At 38.7% G+C, this 18,009-nt stretch overlaps 1 protein-coding gene across 2 annotated transcripts in view; it reads left to right on the top strand.

Moving 5' to 3' along the window:
- The window catches only part of SLC15A2 (solute carrier family 15 member 2), a 33,257-nt gene that overhangs the window by 8,024 nt on the left and 7,224 nt on the right, over positions 1 to 18,009 (top strand). For both annotated transcript variants that reach the window (XM_035000050.1, XM_035000049.1), the window contains 15 exons: positions 811 to 910; positions 3,180 to 3,270; positions 3,550 to 3,627; positions 8,615 to 8,697; positions 9,128 to 9,214; positions 9,386 to 9,475; positions 9,568 to 9,612; positions 10,986 to 11,018; positions 11,919 to 12,007; positions 13,228 to 13,309; positions 13,866 to 14,000; positions 15,152 to 15,316; positions 15,484 to 15,530; positions 17,067 to 17,177; positions 17,645 to 17,741. In XM_035000050.1, the coding sequence (XP_034855941.1) occupies positions 811 to 910; positions 3,180 to 3,270; positions 3,550 to 3,627; positions 8,615 to 8,697; positions 9,128 to 9,214; positions 9,386 to 9,475; positions 9,568 to 9,612; positions 10,986 to 11,018; positions 11,919 to 12,007; positions 13,228 to 13,309; positions 13,866 to 14,000; positions 15,152 to 15,316; positions 15,484 to 15,530; positions 17,067 to 17,177; positions 17,645 to 17,741 (1,333 nt within the window). The remainder of the gene's footprint in view (positions 1 to 810; positions 911 to 3,179; positions 3,271 to 3,549; positions 3,628 to 8,614; positions 8,698 to 9,127; positions 9,215 to 9,385; positions 9,476 to 9,567; positions 9,613 to 10,985; positions 11,019 to 11,918; positions 12,008 to 13,227; positions 13,310 to 13,865; positions 14,001 to 15,151; positions 15,317 to 15,483; positions 15,531 to 17,066; positions 17,178 to 17,644; positions 17,742 to 18,009) is intronic.

Here is an 18,009-nt window from a genome sequence, read left to right as displayed (position 1 = left end):
CTCATGTCCCCCATATTTCCTCACCTATTCACCTACCCATGCATCTGTACTTCGCTAGGATTAAAAAATGTGCATAATATTTCCTTATAACACATTGTAGAAGTCCTGTTCAAAGCTTGGATTATTTCCATTTATGTGTAGTTCCATATATTCCAGTTACTCTGTTCCTCTTTACTTAAGCTATTGATGTTTATTGTGCCAGAAGCATTTGATACATTCTGATAGTTGATTCGGTAAGTAGAGAGGATTACAGTTGTTCAAGAAGTAGATCATTTATATTCATGTTTATAATGTGGCTACACATGTATTTATCCAATGAGTTAAGAATTTTAAATTTTAATAAATATTAGATGCCTCCTTTTCAGTGTCCCATCAAAAATTAGTGACAATTCTTCTTTTAATTACAATGAATTTTACCATTTTGTTCTGTGGTTAGTTAGGGTATGTGGGATAGGTGTTTGTAAGGTCCTTCTACTGGTGTATCCCTTAAATTAAGACAAGATTGAGAACCAGTGATTTAACTTTGGAGTTCCTTCAGTATCTGCTTGTATCTATTGCACACAAAGGGTAAATGGACCATCAGGGACAAAACCTTCCCAAGCAAAGTATACTTTCTGGCAGAGGCCAGAAAGTCATTAAGTTTGTAAGTGTCCCTGAGTCTCTCTGAGGAGTGAAGGAAGATGGAAACGTGAAGAAATGTGAAGGGGGTCTTTGTCCTTGTGCACATTTTTCTCTCCTGTATATCTATATCCAATTTCTGCAGTTGTGTTTCATATCAATATGGTTAGTATCCTTGCCTCTCCATTTCAGAGTCCTATCATTGGTTGGCCTGAGTCTAATAGCTTTGGGGACAGGAGGTATCAAGCCCTGCGTGGCAGCTTTTGGTGGAGACCAGTTTGAAGAAAAACATGTAAGAATCATGTTATTTCTGTGATTTCAAGAATGTAGAGCAGGCATTAAAAATGTGCCTGCCAGGTAGCTGTTTGCCAAGATTGAAGTAATCCACAGGTCAGGAGTTCTATTCAGTGCTGGGTACTGGTTATTAATAGAGGGAAACATTGGAAGATGTTCAGAAGAAAGTGACCAGCATGGTGAATGGCCTAAGACACATCTTATGAAGAAAGGTTGAAGGAATTGAAGAATTCAGCCTGTATAAGATAAGAATTAAAGAAAATATTATAGCTGTCAATAGATATTGGAAGGATGTCAGTAATTAAACCAGAACTAGGAGTGAAAGCTATAAGAAGTTTTTTGCTCAATGGAAGGAAAAACTTCAAATAGAGTTTGAAGTAGTGAGTTTACCCTTTCTTGAGGTATTTCAGAAGAAACTTGGTAGGTACTTCAGGGATGGGAGATGATGAACAGTGTAGAGCTGATTTAAGCATCTCTGGCTGAGATCCTGTGAAAGGGAAAATGATTGTTCAGAATAAAACAGAATGAGATTTTATAGATGAACTTGTGTGGATGATCATTCCTCTTTCCTAAATACTTTCCACTATTAATGGGGGAGAGGGGACCCAGTATGAATAAGCTAAAAATGGGCCTGTATGAGGAGACTGTGACACATAGGCAAGGAAAAGAGTCTATTCTTTTTTTTTTTATTATGTTATGTTTATCACCATACATTACATCATTAGTTTTTGATATAGTGTTCCATGATTCATTGTTTGTGTATAACACCCAGTGCTCCATTCAATACGTGCCCTCTTTAATACCCATCACCAGGCTAACCAATCCCCCCCCGCCCCCCCAGAACCCTCAGTTTGTTTCTCAGAGTCCATAGTCTCTCATGGTTCGTCTCCCCCTCCAATTTCCCCCCCTTAATTTTTCCCTTCCTGCTATCTTCTTTTTTTTTTTTAAACATATAAAGTATTATTTGTTTCAGGGGTACAGGTCTGTGATTCAACAGTCTTACACAATTCACAGCGCTCACCATAGCACATACCCTCCCCAATGTCTATCACCCAGCCACCCCATCGCTCCCACCCCCCACTACTCCAGCAACCCTCAGTTTGTTTCCTGAGATTAAGAATTCAGAGTCTATTCTTAAGTAGGCAACATTTCTGGTTTCCTCTCTTTTGCTCTCAGTTTTCTTTTTTGCCTGTCTTCACGTATTATTCCCTAATCTGTAGCTATTTCTCATGTTTCTGGTTTTTCTCTCTCTGTTCTTTCTCTGTGTCCTGCTTCTTGTGTTTCTCCTACCCTTCAGACCATCTGAATTATTATTTTATATTCTTTATCTGTCTGGGGTACCATAGATCATAATTGCTTGCTGACTTTGGAGAAATACCGACCTTTGGCAGCCTTTGGGATTCTATGCACAATGAACTGTACAAATAGGTGAGTGGAATAGGTTGAAAAGGGGACCAGAGGAGGAAGCAAACACACTGTGAATAGTAAATAAGGAAGAACAGATTATTCTATTGTGTCAGGAAAAGACCTGTGGTGCCAGAATGAGACATAATGAATAAAACATCAGCAACTTTATCTTGAAGTCGCTTCATTTGGTAACTGCTCCACAAAGACATTTCAGTAATAAGACAAACCCACCTCCAAGTTTCCACCAACAACTTCTAAGCTCACGGATTTCATTTTATACTCTTTGGTAGACTTCCTGTAAGCATTAGGTGAACTACCTTGCTTAATCAACAGTTTAATCCACTGTCCTGTGTTCTAGTGCTATTCCTAGCACACATTCCACAATATCTATTATTTAACTCAATCATTCACTTAATTAATTCAGTCAATAAACATGTGTTGAGTCTATAATATATGTCAGGTGCTATGCTAGGTAGTAGGGATTACAGAAATGAGTAAGATATGATTTCTGCTCTAAAGGAACTCTCAGCCTCCTGAAAGAAAGAGACATTTAATGCAAAGAAATTAATATTAGAATAGACATGTATAGGGCACAAGTGGCATAGTGTATAGGATGATCATTTTTGCCTAGGAGGGGTATAAGAGTGTTAAAGATGCTGGTATTGGGATTTGAAAGATGGGTAAATGTTTGGGTTATGTGTTAAAATATCTAACCTGATTTTCAGATAGCATGGCGGCAATATCTGAATCTGTTTCTGTGTACGTACCTCCAGCCTAGTCTGAACATAGGGTGGATTTGGAGCTGGGAGGCCCATTGCACTGATGATTTGTCCTGGTTTGGTTTTTTGTTTTGTTTTCAGGCAGAGGAACGGACTAGATACTTCTCTGTCTTCTACCTCTCCATCAATGCAGGGAGCCTGATTTCTACATTTATCACACCCATGCTGAGAGGTTAGGATCTTTTCTGAGGGGACTTGTATAAGGTTTTCCTCTGGCCAGTCAAAAATCTTTTCAAGGCTTCCTGATGTCCATCCTCTCCTTTTACAAGGGTTTAAAAATCAGATAATTTTTTAAAATCTTGATTTGTCTGACCCTAAAGAAGGATTATGGATTAGGTGATAGGAGGAAAGAGGATGGCTGTCTATGACCTTATAAACCTGAGCTTGCAGAATAGAGCCTCAAACATCAAAGACTCAAGATTCAGGGTTACTTTTTTTTTTTTTTTTTTAGGAGATGTGCAGTGTTTTGGGGAAGACTGCTATGCATTGGCTTTTGGAGTTCCAGGATTACTTATGGTGATAGCTCTTGGTGAGTGCACTGGGACAGGGGAAATTAATAACCACTGATGCCTGCTGATGAGAAACATCATCTAAGCCATTTAATTCAATCCTCACACTAACCCTATTAGGTAAGTGTTATTGTAGGAATTTTCTCTAGACAGTGGAGATAAATTAACTGAATGAAGTCAGAAACGGAAGGAAGGAAGGAAGGAAGGAAGGAAGGAAGGAAGGAAGGAAGGAAGGAAGGAAGGAAGGAAGGAAGAGAAGAGAAGAGAAAAGAAAAGCGAAAAGAAAAAAAAAGAGAAAAGAAAACATACCCAAGGTTACACAACTAAGAACTTTCCTAGAGAGCTTTTAAAAAGACTGATCCCTCTGCCCCATATGGGAGCAATTAAGTCAGTATCTCTGCAGGATGGGGCCGAGGTATCTATAATTTTTTAAATACTTAGGTGATTCTAATGTGTTGTCAAGGCTGAGATCCACTGCTCTACACTAAAATATGTAAGGAAGCAAAGAAGATAATTAATCCTTTCTCTCAAACTAGCTTATTTCATCTGAGAGTTATTTATCTGGTAATTGGAAAACATTTTTAATTCTTTTTTTTAAAGATTTTTAAAAATTTATTTATCTGTCAGAGAGAGAGAGAAAGAGCACAAGCAGGGAGAGCAGCAGGCAGAGGGAGAAGCAGGCTCCCTGCTGAGCAAGGAGCCTGATGCAGGACTCTATCCCAGGACCCTAGGATCATGACCCAAGCCAAAGGCCGACACTTAACTGACTAAGCCACCCAGGTGTCCCTTAATTCTTTTAAAGTAGCTTCTAGGTTTAGCTGTTTCTGCCCTGCTCTTCAGTGCTCCCGAGGAGTTTTCTCTTAATCAAAGAGAATAAGGGGAGTTGGATAAGTAGGTGGAAACCAATGTAGCTTAGATCAAGTGCATTCTGTTTACCACTGACAACCCAGTAAAGGAAGAGGAAAGAGGTTGTGTGCATTGTTTAGTTTACACAGTCTAAGGGGAAACTTGGACGTAATTGTTCCTAATCATTGACCTGGAAACCTGTTCTCACTCTGAACCTTTGGGTTCCACCCCCCTGGAAGATATCCAGTCCAAACACATAAAGAGCTCAATAGAGGAAGAAAGAGCCCAGAGACTCAAAGTCCAGTCCTGATTATTTTCTATCAGGAGGGGGTTAATAGTAACAGTCAGATTCTAATTCCAATTCCAAGTTAGTTTATGTGTTATTCCAGGAAAGCTGTGATAATACATTCCCTGCTTCCTTCTTCCATTGAAGCCAAACATTTTCCCAAATATTGTCCTGGTTTTCTACTTATTAGTGCCGTGTCTCCTCTGGATCATGGCACAATAATATTAACATATTGTAGTAATTATGAAGATCAAAAGAGGTGCTGTAAGTGAAATGTTTTATAAACTATGAAATGTTAAATAAGTGTTAGTTGCCATTATTAGTCAGCAGCTTCAGTTTTCTGTGTACCAATAAATAACAATTCTCTGGCCTTTCACAATAATTTAATTTAATTTCATCTATATTTTTCATTCATTGATTCAACACACATTTATTTAATGAACTTTCATGTGTCAAATCCTGTGCTAGCTATTGGGGTCACACTGGTGAATTAGAGAGCCACAGAGTTTATGCTTTCAAAAACTTACATAGTCCAGCAGGAAAAAGGCAACAGACACAGTAAAAAAGAATTTGTAATATAGTATGATCAGTGCCACAACTGGGGAAGTACAGAGAAAGCTATGGGAGCACACAGAGAGGATGTCTGACTAAAACACGAAGATCAGAAAAGGTTTGCCTAAAGAAGTGGTATCTAAGGTGAGACCTAAAGGATTAGCAGCAATTAATCCAAGAAGACAGGATATCTATAAGATAAGAAAGTGAGACATAATAGTGACATATCTGAAGGCCTTAAGGCAATTCAGATTGCCCCAGGTATAAAGGAGAAAGATAAAGAGGAGAAACTGACAGAAATCACGGAATGAAGGACCTTTTAAGTCATTAAGGAATTAGAATTTTATCTGGAGTAGGGAGCTACAAAAGGATTCTGAATAGGAGTGATTGTTAGATTTTTATTTTTCATTGGTGTCTCTGACTATAACGTAGAGAAAGAATGGATTAAGGGTGAGGCAAGGATATTATTTATCTTGATTACTGAATTTTTGGCATTCTTTAAAATTTTTGTGCTCAGGGTGAATGCCTCACTCAGCTCAGACTAGTCTCAGCCCTGGTAGAATTGACAAAACTTGATATGTGATTGGATATGTGAAGTGATGGAGAAAATAAGTCAACATTGAAGGTAGGGTTCTGACTTGAGCAACTAGGTAGATAGTGGGATCATCATCCTAATGAATTTAGTTTGGGACATGTTACATATTAGATGTCCTTGAAACATCTAATTGGAGTTATCGAACATTTATCTGGAAATACAGGTTTCGAGCTCAGAAGAAATGTTTGGGCTGTAGATAAAGATCTGGAGCTATTAGTGTATGGATAGCAATTAAGCCATGAAAATAGATGAATTAACTAAGAGATAATTAAGAGTAAAAAAGAGGGCTAGAATAGAACCCTGAGGAATACCAGCATTAAAAAGATAGGTAAAGAGGGGGGGACCTGGGTGGCTCAGTCAGTTAAGCATCCGACTCTTGATCTTAGCTCAGGTTTTGATCTCAGGGTCATAAGTTCAAGCCCCATGTTGGGTTCCACCCTGGACATGGAGCCTACTAAAAAGAAAAGATAGGCGAAGAGAAGCCCACAAATGAGACTAAGAAGGAATGGCCAAATTGGTAGGAGTTCTAAGGGAATTGTTCAGAGTAACAAATGTTACTGAGTAGGAAAGTGAGATCAGGGAGAAAAATGTCCATTGAATAGAGCAACAAGAAAGTCACTGATGTGGTAAATGTCAGTTATGGTAGATTGGTGAAGATTCAAGACTGATTAGAATAGAGTAGGAAGTGAATAAGAGGTAAGAAAGGGAAAATGATGTGTATAGCTGAATGTGACATGGAGTCAAGAGAGGATGGTAGGCATGCTTGAATATTATTAGGAAGACTCCAGTAGAGAAAGAGGTTGATGGTGCAAGAAAAAGACAGTATAATCAGTATGAAAATGCACATGGCAGAATTACCTTTGTACAGAGGAGGAACATTACCTTCAACTAACTGGAGGGAGGAGAGGATAGGTGTGGATACAGGAGTTAATAGATTTGGTGGCAGGAAGTTGAGACAATTTCCACTCGAGGGCTTCTGTTTTCTTTGTGAAGTAGGGGGCAATATCCTCTACAGCAAGGAAGAACTAGTGGGGAAACTTAAGATTCCCACTCCTCTTCTTTAGTTAAGTGGCCTTTGACATTTAAGTGTGATCTTATCCAGTTTATCACCTGGCCCTCCTTTTATCACTTGCACTGTCCCCTCCACTATTGAGATTTCCAGATCATTCTTAATTTCAGGAGCAATCTATTTCCCCTCCAAAATCTTCCTCTTGTCTAGATACCTTTTTTATCTGCCCACTTGTCTCCCAGGATTAGCACCCTTTCTCTTAACTATTTTTTTCTGTCAACAATAAGAAGGCTGTGGTAGGTAAAGGGTGCTATTTGGAGAAGCTTTGGAGAAACTGAGAAGATGAATAAAGAAATAGCGGTAAAGTGAGTATGAGAGGACTAGAGAATTTAGAAAGTTAAGGTAAGGAAAAGTAAGGAGATTCAGGCATTCTGGTGTGTAAAGGTACTGAAAAGTCCTACTGGTCACTGACAAAGACATCTTTGGTAGAAGACCTACTAGAGGGACAGCTTGCTGGAGTTGGGAAATCCATTAAGGAGGGAAGTACATCCGGGATTGTACCAAGATAGTCTTCCTGCTGATTTTAGTTAATAAACTTGAAAACAATAATATTTATTATTTCATAATTCTAAAAATAATATCATCTAACGCTGGTAATTTGGAAAATAGAAAAATTAGAAAATAAAATTCACTTATAATTAGCTGTGGAGATGTGGTTAAAGAATATGAGGTAAGGAAAAGAGAATGAACTCAAGTACAATAATGGTACAGAATAGAATTTTTTGTAGGAATGATGAATAGTGGTTAGAATGTAGAATACCTAATGGAAAATAATGAAACATAAAGTGGGAAGCAGTAGATTGAGGTGAGCTCCACAGGGCCACATCTTTTTTATCATTAGTCCCGGTAGTGTTTAGCACAGTGTTTAATGCAAGAATGAGTGAATGAGATGCTTTATGGTGGTTAAGAGCATAGATTTTTGAGTCAGACAGGCCTCAGGTCAAAAATGCAATTTCTGGCATTTTCTAGCTGTGTAATCTGCACAAATTGCTTAATTTCTTTTATCTTCAATGTCCTCAATAAAACGCAGAGAGTAGTACCTATTTTTTCAGGTGAAATCAGTTAATGTATATAAAATGCTTAACACTTTACATATAATAATAAACCTTCAAAGATGGTTAATGATAATAATAATCATCAGGATAATATGAATTTGGGAAGGCCTTTCATGCCAGGAGTTTGGGCTTTTTAGGTAGGTCCTGGAAAGAAGGTTTTAATTTGGCATCAGATAAGAGAAGGAAGATAACAGGGATTGAGAAACTAGTTGCTAGACATTTTAATAATCCAGGGCAGAGGTCATGAGGTCCTAAACACGAATTATAGTAATAGTAAAGCAAAAGAAAGGCAGATGGGAACTACATTGAAGAAAGTCTCAATGAAAAGTTGGTAAAATATCAGATGTAAAGGTGGGGAAAGAAGAGAGTTCCATTTCTGTGATAGAGGAAAGTCTCAACGGATTACTTCCCTAACAACTGACCATTTTATTCTTCTCTTGGCTCCCATAATTTGTGTAATTCCAAAAGTCAGGAAGCTTAAATCAGTCCCCTCCCTTTAAAAGATTTGCCAGTCACTCCTACACTTCAGCAGCCTGTCCTTAGCGCTGACATACTGAATGTGCTGAAGGAGAAGCTAAGAACCTTGTTTTTGTATCACCTGCAGTTGTGTTTGCAATGGGAAGCAAAATATACAGAAAACCACCTCCTGAAGGAAACATAGTGACTCAAGTTGCCAAATGTATCTGGGTAAGTCTGAATTATTTACCTGCCTTTTTCAATCAATGGGAAAGAGATGCTATGCTGAGCTTAAAGGCCTTCAAACATGGGTATTCATTTTTCCCAATGACTCCTGTTCTACTTCTGTACCTTTTGGCAAACTGAGATTAATCCATCTTCCTCTGTGCCTCTACTCAACCATTAAGTAAAATAATAATAATAATAATAATAATGTAACCATTTTTTTAAATTGGCAGAAATCTTCTGAAATGTGTATATGTTATATATGTTGCCAACAGGATGTAGGGATAGACAAAATTATATCTGAAATATTCTGAAATTCAGTGTCTGATGAAATCAAAGGGTTGGAGTAAGTCAAAGTATGTGTGTCTGAGGGAAGGGATAATGAATTAGAATGGTTTCTTTTTGTCTCTCCTCTGATATCTATGCTCTGCCCTAGTTTGCTATTTCCAACCGTTTCAACAACCGCTCTGGGGACATTCCAAAGCGACAACACTGGCTGGATTGGGCAGCTGAGAAATACCCTGTAAGTTGGAACTGCAGAAATATCTTATACCTCCATGGAAATTTTCCTAAGTCCAAACTGATTCCCTCTTGCTGCATTTGACTCTTCTCTTACTGTTCTGGCACATTTCTGCTCTAAGCAAGAAAACCAAGTTTAGCAACTCAGCCTGTTCCTTCTTCCCCTTTCTTGCAGAAGCAGCTCATTATGGACGTGAAGGCACTGACCAGGGTACTGTTCCTTTATATCCCATTGCCCATGTTCTGGGCTCTTTTGGATCAGCAGGTAAGAACAGTTATTTTGAAGGCTACCCCTTCTTCCAACCCCTTTCCTCTCACAGGAAAGAGATTTCTCATAACCACGTCTGTCTGCCCTAGGGCTCACGATGGACGTTGCAAGCCACCAGGATGAATGGGAATTTGGTGAGAAAAGATTTTCCAGAGAAATCTATTCTTTTATTCATAATAAATAAATTTCCTTTTTTAAGGAAAAACGATTTGTGTTTTTTGCCTGAAAACTGACTTAAGATCAGAAGAAAGGTGTCTTCAACATGAAGGTACTGAGTAGGCAAAATTTTAAAAAGCTACTCTAGAAATAAAAAACAGAATCTTATCTTTAGAAATCAGAAATATCAGGATGGAAAGGTTTCAGTGTGTACAGGGAAGTATTGAGAAGATAGTAAATGAAGTGATCCAGACGTGGGATAGAGATTGTTTGCTCCCCTCAGCCTTTCTGGGGCACAGGGCTCGGGATGGACTGCTGCTAGCTACCACACATGTAGCTCCGTCTCCAGGCAGGGAGCATGTGGAGGACCTCGAAGTGCAATATTTTTTTTTTAAAGATTTTATTTATTTATTTGAGAGAGACAGAATGAGAGAGAGCAAGCACATGAGAGGGGGGAGGGTCAGAGGGAGAAGCAGACTCCCTGCTGAGCAGGGAGCCCGATGCGGTACTCGATCCTGGGACTCCAGGATCATGACCTGAGCCGAAGGCAGTCACTTAACCAACTGAGCCACCCAGGCGCCCCCCCCCTTTTTTTTTAAAGATTTTATGAAGTGCAATATTTTGTGCATGGATAAGGAACGGGAAAGTTGCAAACATTATTTTCTGTTTTTCTAATCTCCATTCTTTGGCAAATGCAAAGTTTCATCTCTGCTCTCAGTTGTTCTACTTAGATTATTGTATTGTTTTTCTACTATCTCAGTGGTGAAGAAGGCAGGGTGGAATGATGCCAGGATTTCATTAACCAGCCCATTTGGAGGCTGTCAAATATAAGTTTACTTTTCCCCTTTCTCTTGTTGCCTAGGATTTACTATGGTTGTTCTCTTGTTGACCCTCTGGAGAACAACTCTGGAAACACTATGTGTTAGTGGAAGTCTTCACCCTAACCACGATGTCTTGTGCTACACATTACCACCTACGACTGCAGTGACTGAAATTAACAAAAACACACTGACCCTATTCTCTTGCAAGAAAAAAAATATTCTCCCTTAGGCCTACCTGCCTTCAGCAAACATAGCCTGAAGCCATTCCCAGTCTGTTTCCCCAAATACCCTTAAAAGCACAATGTGGCCCTGAACCAAAGACCTTGTGGATTTTATCTTTTGTGTCTCACCTTCTAATTAGCAATTTTTTTTTTTTTTTAAAGAGCGAGAGCACAAGCGGTGGGGAGGGGCAGAGGGAGAAGGAGAGAGAATCTCAAGCAGGCTCCACACTCATCACAGAAATTAGCAGTATTTTTGATCTAAGCTTGTCTTTAGCCACTGTATAAATGTAATTTGTTATAATGTTTCAGGGTTTTTTTGTGCTTCAGCCTGACCAGATGCAGGTAGGAGATTTCTCTATACTCATGGGGATTTATGGCTTTCCTCATCTATACTTCTATCTGAAATATTAGGATTACCAACCATAATTGGACATTTGTTTCCTTGTATGCTGAGGAGGGTTAAAGATAGGGATGAAAATATTCTCCTTGAGCCCCACACTTCTCTTTCACACCCACTTTTATTTTTTTTTTTTTAAGATTTTATTTATTTATTCATGAGAGAGAGAGAGAGGCAGAGGGAGAAGCAGGCTCCCAAGGAGCAGGGAGCCCAATGCGGGACTCGATCCCAGGACCCTGGGATCATGACCTGAGCCGAAGGCAGACGCTTAACCATCTGAGCCACCCAGGCGCCCTCACACCCACTTTTAAATAAGCAGCTCCTGCCCAACTCCAAGGAGGGTGAATTTTGAGCTCACAGGAAAAGTATAAGCATTGGATTTTTTTTCCATGTTAAGGTAGTATCTTGGAAATATTGTCCAAGAAAGTGTAAGGCTTTGTTGTGTGAGTAATGAAGTCAGAATCTCAGTTTATTGGTGACTCCCAGTTCTTTTTTTAACCCTTGTTTAATCCCCAATTCTTCCTTCTCTCCTTTTCTCCATGACATTTTCCCTTTGGCTGTGGAACAGGAGAAGATAAGTGAAAATGAGGGGGAAGAACTCCTAACTGATAGAAAAATGGGTTCAGAATGAAACTGATTCTGTAGGATATTTAGAAGCTGAGGTGCTGTGCAGGGGAAATTAGAGTCCTGGGTGTAAAGGGACTGAGAGATGTGGAATCATTCTGTACTTAGTATGATGAAAGTATGTTTGACTGTTAGAGTGCACACAAGTACATGAGAGCACATGCTTACACTCAAGATAGAAGAACACTTTGTAACTAATCCTTTTTACCATGGTATTACAGGTACTAAATCCCCTTCTGGTTCTTATCTTCATCCCATTGTTTGATCTTGTCATTTATCGTCTGGTTTCCAAATGTGGAATTAACTTCTCGTAAGTGCTCACTATGCCTTTGTTGCTCAGACTGACTTAATATTTGCTCAGCTTGATAAAGATTCAATGTCAGCACTTTCTACTTTGTATTATTTGTTTTGGTGCATCATTTTTCTGCTTCTATGTATCCAAGATAAACTAAATGCCTATTGGTACTGGAGGATGGGAATTAGATCTAACTAATTCTCATTATAGAGAGTCCACGCCATTCCTGCAGACTTAACTGTGTGATGTTGAAGGGGTAGATCTAAGTTTCACGGAAAGTCAAAAGTATGTGAGAATAGGCTCCTAAATCAACTTGCTGCTTTGTTCCTGAATGTTGCCTCTTCAAAGTCTAAATCCTATGATGACAGTTAATCCCTTTAAATCTTTTATTGTCCATATGCAACAAAGTGGGGACCTGGTAAGAGCAGAAATAGGTTGTCCCTAATTACTGTTTTTCTCCCATTCTAAATAGAAGCACCAGGTGTTGTATGGAACTGTTGACTCACCATATTGTACACCTGAAACTAATATTACACTATGTTAATTAACTGGAATATAAATAAAAACTTAAAGAAAAAGAAGTGTTATTCTTTGTAAATTTGACAGAGAAGGGTTTCAAGTCTCCTCTATTCCTGATTTAATAGCAATTTCTTTTTGATGGCCATATTACGATATTCAATGGCCTTTTGTCATTTTACTCATTAGCTGAGCAGATATTACTGAGCTCAGCACCAATGCCATGCAAATATAACAGCACAAACAAGTGCTGAAAGAGTTCACTGTTTAGTAAGGGAGGTAGAACACATGCAAGTATAATTATTACCCACTGTGAAATATGTTAAGTGCAGCAAGAAGGGAAGCAAAGTGCCAGGGAATTATAGAGAAAGAAGAGAGTCCTTCTTGCTGCCAGAGTCAAGAAAGACTTATGGAGGAGAAGAAAATGGGATAATAATGTATAGTGCATGGCATATGGTAAATGTCCAATAAATCTGGCTGCATTACTATTATTTTTTGGTATGATGATATAATGAATAGAAAGACCATCAAAAACAGAAGTTGAGGTGGGAAAATGTGGTGAATTAACAGAGAACTGTTCAGTATGATGAGTAGAGGAAGAAAGCTGTGTGAAGGGGAGAAGTAGCTGGGATCAAATCAGGAAAGGTCTTTAGAGGGTTTCAATTTTAGCCTTTACAGTCTAAAGTTTCCATATAATTGTCTCTCCCTTTCCTCTGCAGATCGCTTAGGAAAATGGCTGTTGGTATGATCCTAGCAAGCCTGGCATTTGCAGTTGCTGCAGCTGTAGAGATAAAAATTAATGTGAGTTCAATAAATCTTAAGATCCATGAGGGCAAGACCATATCTTTGTTCACTCTTCTGCCTTGTTCAATCCTGATTGCCTGGGATCTAGCACAGAACCTGTTTTGAGGAAGATGCATCATAACTATCTGTGGTAAATGAGTAGATACGGGGTAGAACAGCAATGCAAAATGAGGCCCACCTCCCACCTAAGTGATTCAGAGTGTATTGTCAAGGAATTCCCAAACACTAATATCTAAGCTATCTTGTTATCTCTTTGGGAGGACAGGCTTTTGAATATTTGGCAGATCGTATAGCCATTGGGGAATGACGTATGAGATCACAACTGAGTCAAAAAGCATGAGTTTTGTCATGTAGCATCAGTGCTTGCTGCACTGAGCTGGTGTTTCCCTCTGCAAACTACCTTCAGAGTTTTCTAAGCCAAATGCCCTTGAGAGGGAGAAAACTGTGTCCTCCTGACTAGATGAACTAGGATGTCAGAGGTAGGACTGAGATATGTGTTCTCACTGTATCGGAAGGTTTGTTGGTAATTCTGACATGTGTTCTCTGTCCTAAGAGAATGACCTCACTGCAGCCCGGTCCCCAAGAGATTTTCCTGAAAGCCTTGAATCTGGCAGATGATGAGGTGAAGGTGACAGTACTGGGAGATGAAAACAATACTCTGTTGGAAGAGTCTATCAGATCCTTTCAGGTGAGATATGGACTTGAATAATTTAGAAACACATTCAGATTATGCGACAAGGTGACAGCATAATATAGTGGTTAGAAGCACACACATGTAGAGTCAAAGTGTCCCCAGTCCAATTCCTGGTTCTGCCATTCCCTAGCTATAAGACCCTGAACAAGTTATTTTATCTCTAAACCTCAGTTTCAGCAACTGTAAAATGGCAATAATTTTTATGCCATGAGCTGTTGTAAGGATAAGTATTATATGTAAAGCACTTAGCATAGTGTCAGGGACATTGTAAGGTCTCAGTAGGTTGTAATTTGTATTGTTATTTCAAACTGCCCCCTAATATCACATCCTCTGGAAGGATTTGGCTTGCATATTTTCACTACTATTATTTACATATTCTGAAATATTTGTACTTTTTAAAGATTTATTTATTTATTTGAGAGAGAGAGAGCATGAGCGGGAGGGGCGGAGGGAGAGGGAGAGAGAATCTCAAGCAGACTCCATGCCGAGTGCAGACCCTGATGCGGGGCTCAATCTCACAACTCTGAGATCACAACCTGAGCTGAAACCAAGAGTCAGATGCTTAACCAATTGCACCACCCGGGTGCCCCTGAAATACTTATTTTAAAATATTATTTTTAACAATAAAAGAAATGTACATCTATTGTTGAAAATTGGAGTGTATGGAAAGACATAAAAACCACCTATAATTCCATCACCCAGAGATGATCATTTAGCATATTGATATACACAAAGAGGCTAATTTCTAAAAAGTAGTCAAACTCTATATGCTGTATTGAACTTTTTTTTCTTAACATTAATCATGTCATAAGCATTCTTCTGTGTCCTTAGATAATTTGAGAACATGATTTTAATGGACATATGATATTCCATTTTATGGATATATCATAGTTTATTGAAGCATTTCCTTATAGGTATTTAAGTTTTTATTATTAATATACATAATGCTATAAAGAACATCCTTACTCATAAATCGTTATGCATGCCTCTGATTACTCTCGTATGGTATATTCCTAAAAATAGAATTGCTAGGTTAAAGGGCAAAGTCAAAAGTATCTGATGAGCTCACCCACCCTGGAATTCTATGAGACAGTGATGCCTATGATAGGGTAGAACGTGAATGTGACAGTTTCTTCATTCTACAGAAGATGCCACGCTATGCCCAGCTCCACCTAAAGACAAAAAGCCAGGATTTCCACTTCTACCTAAATTATCACAATCTGTCTGTCTATACTAAGCATTCTATGGAGGAGAAGAACTGGTACAGTCTGATCATTCTAGAAGATGGAAAAAACATTTCCAGCATGATGGTAAGTTGAGGAGTAGCCTTAGGGTCCAAATTGTTATCTGAGTTTGACCAGCTCATCAATACCTTACCAAAGATATGCCTGATGATCAGATTTTCTGATTATCAGATTTTCTGATTATCAGTTCCTTGTTGTCAGCTGTAACTGATTTTTACTTTCCTCCATTATAGGTGAAGGATGAAGAAAACAAAACAACCAATGGGATGACAGCCGTAAGGTTTGGTTGTCAAGGAGACCCAAGGCCATTCTGTTTTGAATCTTGGTCTCTTCTGATCTGTGACGCTTCAGATAAAGCAGCCTCACATTCTACTTGTCTTATACATGGATTCTCTCTTCTAGAATATCAAGGGCATTGGTGTCAGAGGCATTTTCCAGAAAAATTAAGGGCATATAGGCTTGCTTTCCCACGTGTATTAAAAAGATGCCCCTGTATGTGTATACGCTCCCTGTGCTCTGATGCACACATCCCTTTCTGTTGAATTTTATTCACTTATTTTGCTCTCAGGAGAATAATTGAGTACTTCCGTCTCTGTGACCACTAGCGAAAAATTTAGAAGTGAGCAGATAATCCTCCCTTCATGGTTGGTAGTTGAATATCTCTTATTATTACTGTTTTTAAAGTATAGTTTTATGATAAACCTGTAGAGACACCATGGTGTAGTAAAGGTAACACCTTTGGAGTCAAAAACTTGGTTTTGAATCCAGATAAGGCTGAAAGTCATGTCAGACGGCTAAAGAAAGTTACAGAGATGGAGCACCCAAGAGGTCACCTGCTCTCTGTAGCAGAAAATCAGGCATGAAATAGAGAGGTGCACGTGCCTATGGCTATCAAGATTAGGTGGTTGCTGTTGAGACTAGCACTTTAGAGGACAACTTCTAAGGAAATGTCTGAACTTTGCTGAAGGGTGGAACAGTCATAATAATTTGCTTTTGAATATGCTTTAGAAAAAGTAAACAGTTCAAAATAAGTAAGACAATAGTGAGGATAGGACTTCCCTGGGGGAGAGAGCCAGAAGAACCACAGGAGCTCCCAGAAGGGGTAAAAGGAAATTTCTAGATCAGTACAGTATTATCTAAAGTGCAGGAATCAACATTAGGGGTTCTAGAGGAAACTGCCCTTCTTACCTTGTGGGCCAGAGATTAGTACAAAAGCTATCAAAATACTAAAACCCATACTGAGGAAACAGTTTAGGAATCCAGGTTCAGGGCACTTTAAAAGATCATTCTGGAAGTGTCCAGGATTGTCTGCAGATTCCAAAATTATAACTCAACCTACTATGGGCTGGGAGTCTGAGTTTTGTATAAGTCAAATCAGACTTTTTATAAAAGGATACAGTATCAGTTTACATAAATTCTAGTATATATATTTATACATATACATAATTATTTTTTTTAGTGAAGTCTCAACTGATGAATCCCACCATTATAAAAGGGAAAGAAATTGGATGCACCTAAGCTGGATTAGTGAGGAGACTCAGACTGCCATGGGTGATCATGATAGTGTCCATCCTGGCTAGAGATGACATGAGGGTGTGGCAGATGGAAAACTAAAACCTCAGGAAAGATAAAGTTAAGGATAACTAAGGCTACTGATTATTTCTTACATATGAGTTAATTTATTCATCCACTTAACAATATATAACATGGACCTTTTGTGTGCCAAAAACTGTTCTAGGCACTGGGGATATAGTGGTAAACAGGTGTCCCTGTTTGTGAAGGTTTGTCTGATGTGTAACAATGTCTCTACCCTTAGGTTTGTTAATACTTTACATAAAGAAGTCAACATCTCCCTGGGTACAGATATCTCCCTCAGTGTTGGTGAAGACTATGGTGTGTCTGCTTACACAACTGTACATAGTGGAGAGTAAGAGCATTACCCTTGTGGACACTTTACTTTTATCAACAACTGCTTTTTAAATGGTTTCTTTGCATATAGGTGAGGGGATTAGCTATATCTCAGCTAATTTTGAGTATACTCAGGTTCACTCTTTTACACTGTTCCACTAATTCAGAAGACTTGGAGGAGAAGAATTCATAAGAATTAAATGAAAAGACTTAGGGCCCGAGATCCACAAAAGAAGATGGTTTGTGCCTTCTTTATTTAGATGTAAGATTTAAAAAAATACCTGATAGGCAATGAAGAGCTCAGATCAGTGACAGAAAAACCTGGCATAAAAATAATTCACTCCTGGAGACTTCTCTTCAAAGAGAAATGGTGGCTTTTCTGCTTGACTCACCCTGAGTAGAGAGATGAGATCAGTCTTTCCCCTGGAGATGGGAGTGCTTTTCTAGGCTGTGGTGTTTATTCTAACCAAAATTGTCCTGTTCCAGATACCCTGTGGTGCATTGTAGAACAGAAGATAAGAACTTTTCACTGAATATAGGTCTACTAGACCCTGGTACAGCTTATCTGTTTGTTATTATTAATGTAAGTAGCTCATGGCCACCCCTACTCTCTCCTTCCATATAACTGTATCTATATTTATATCTATATATCTATATCTGGATCTGAATTTATCCTGCGATCACATACTTATTTCTAGTGTAAAGTGATAGGTTCTATCATGACTTTAGAAAGCCTACTAAGGTCTCTAGAAGGTATGTTAAAAGAGATAACATTGGCAGCAGGCATATAATAGAAATATAGAATGATATAATATGTGGCTCTTTATGTCTGGATTCTTTCATTTGGCATA

The sequence above is a fragment of the Mirounga leonina genome, unplaced genomic scaffold (assembly GCF_011800145.1).
Source record: "Mirounga leonina isolate KUSES-001 unplaced genomic scaffold, KU_Mleo_1.0 Mir_115, whole genome shotgun sequence".
Classification (NCBI taxonomy): domain Eukaryota; kingdom Metazoa; phylum Chordata; class Mammalia; order Carnivora; family Phocidae; genus Mirounga; species Mirounga leonina.
This window is presented reverse-complemented; position numbering and strand designations above follow the sequence as displayed.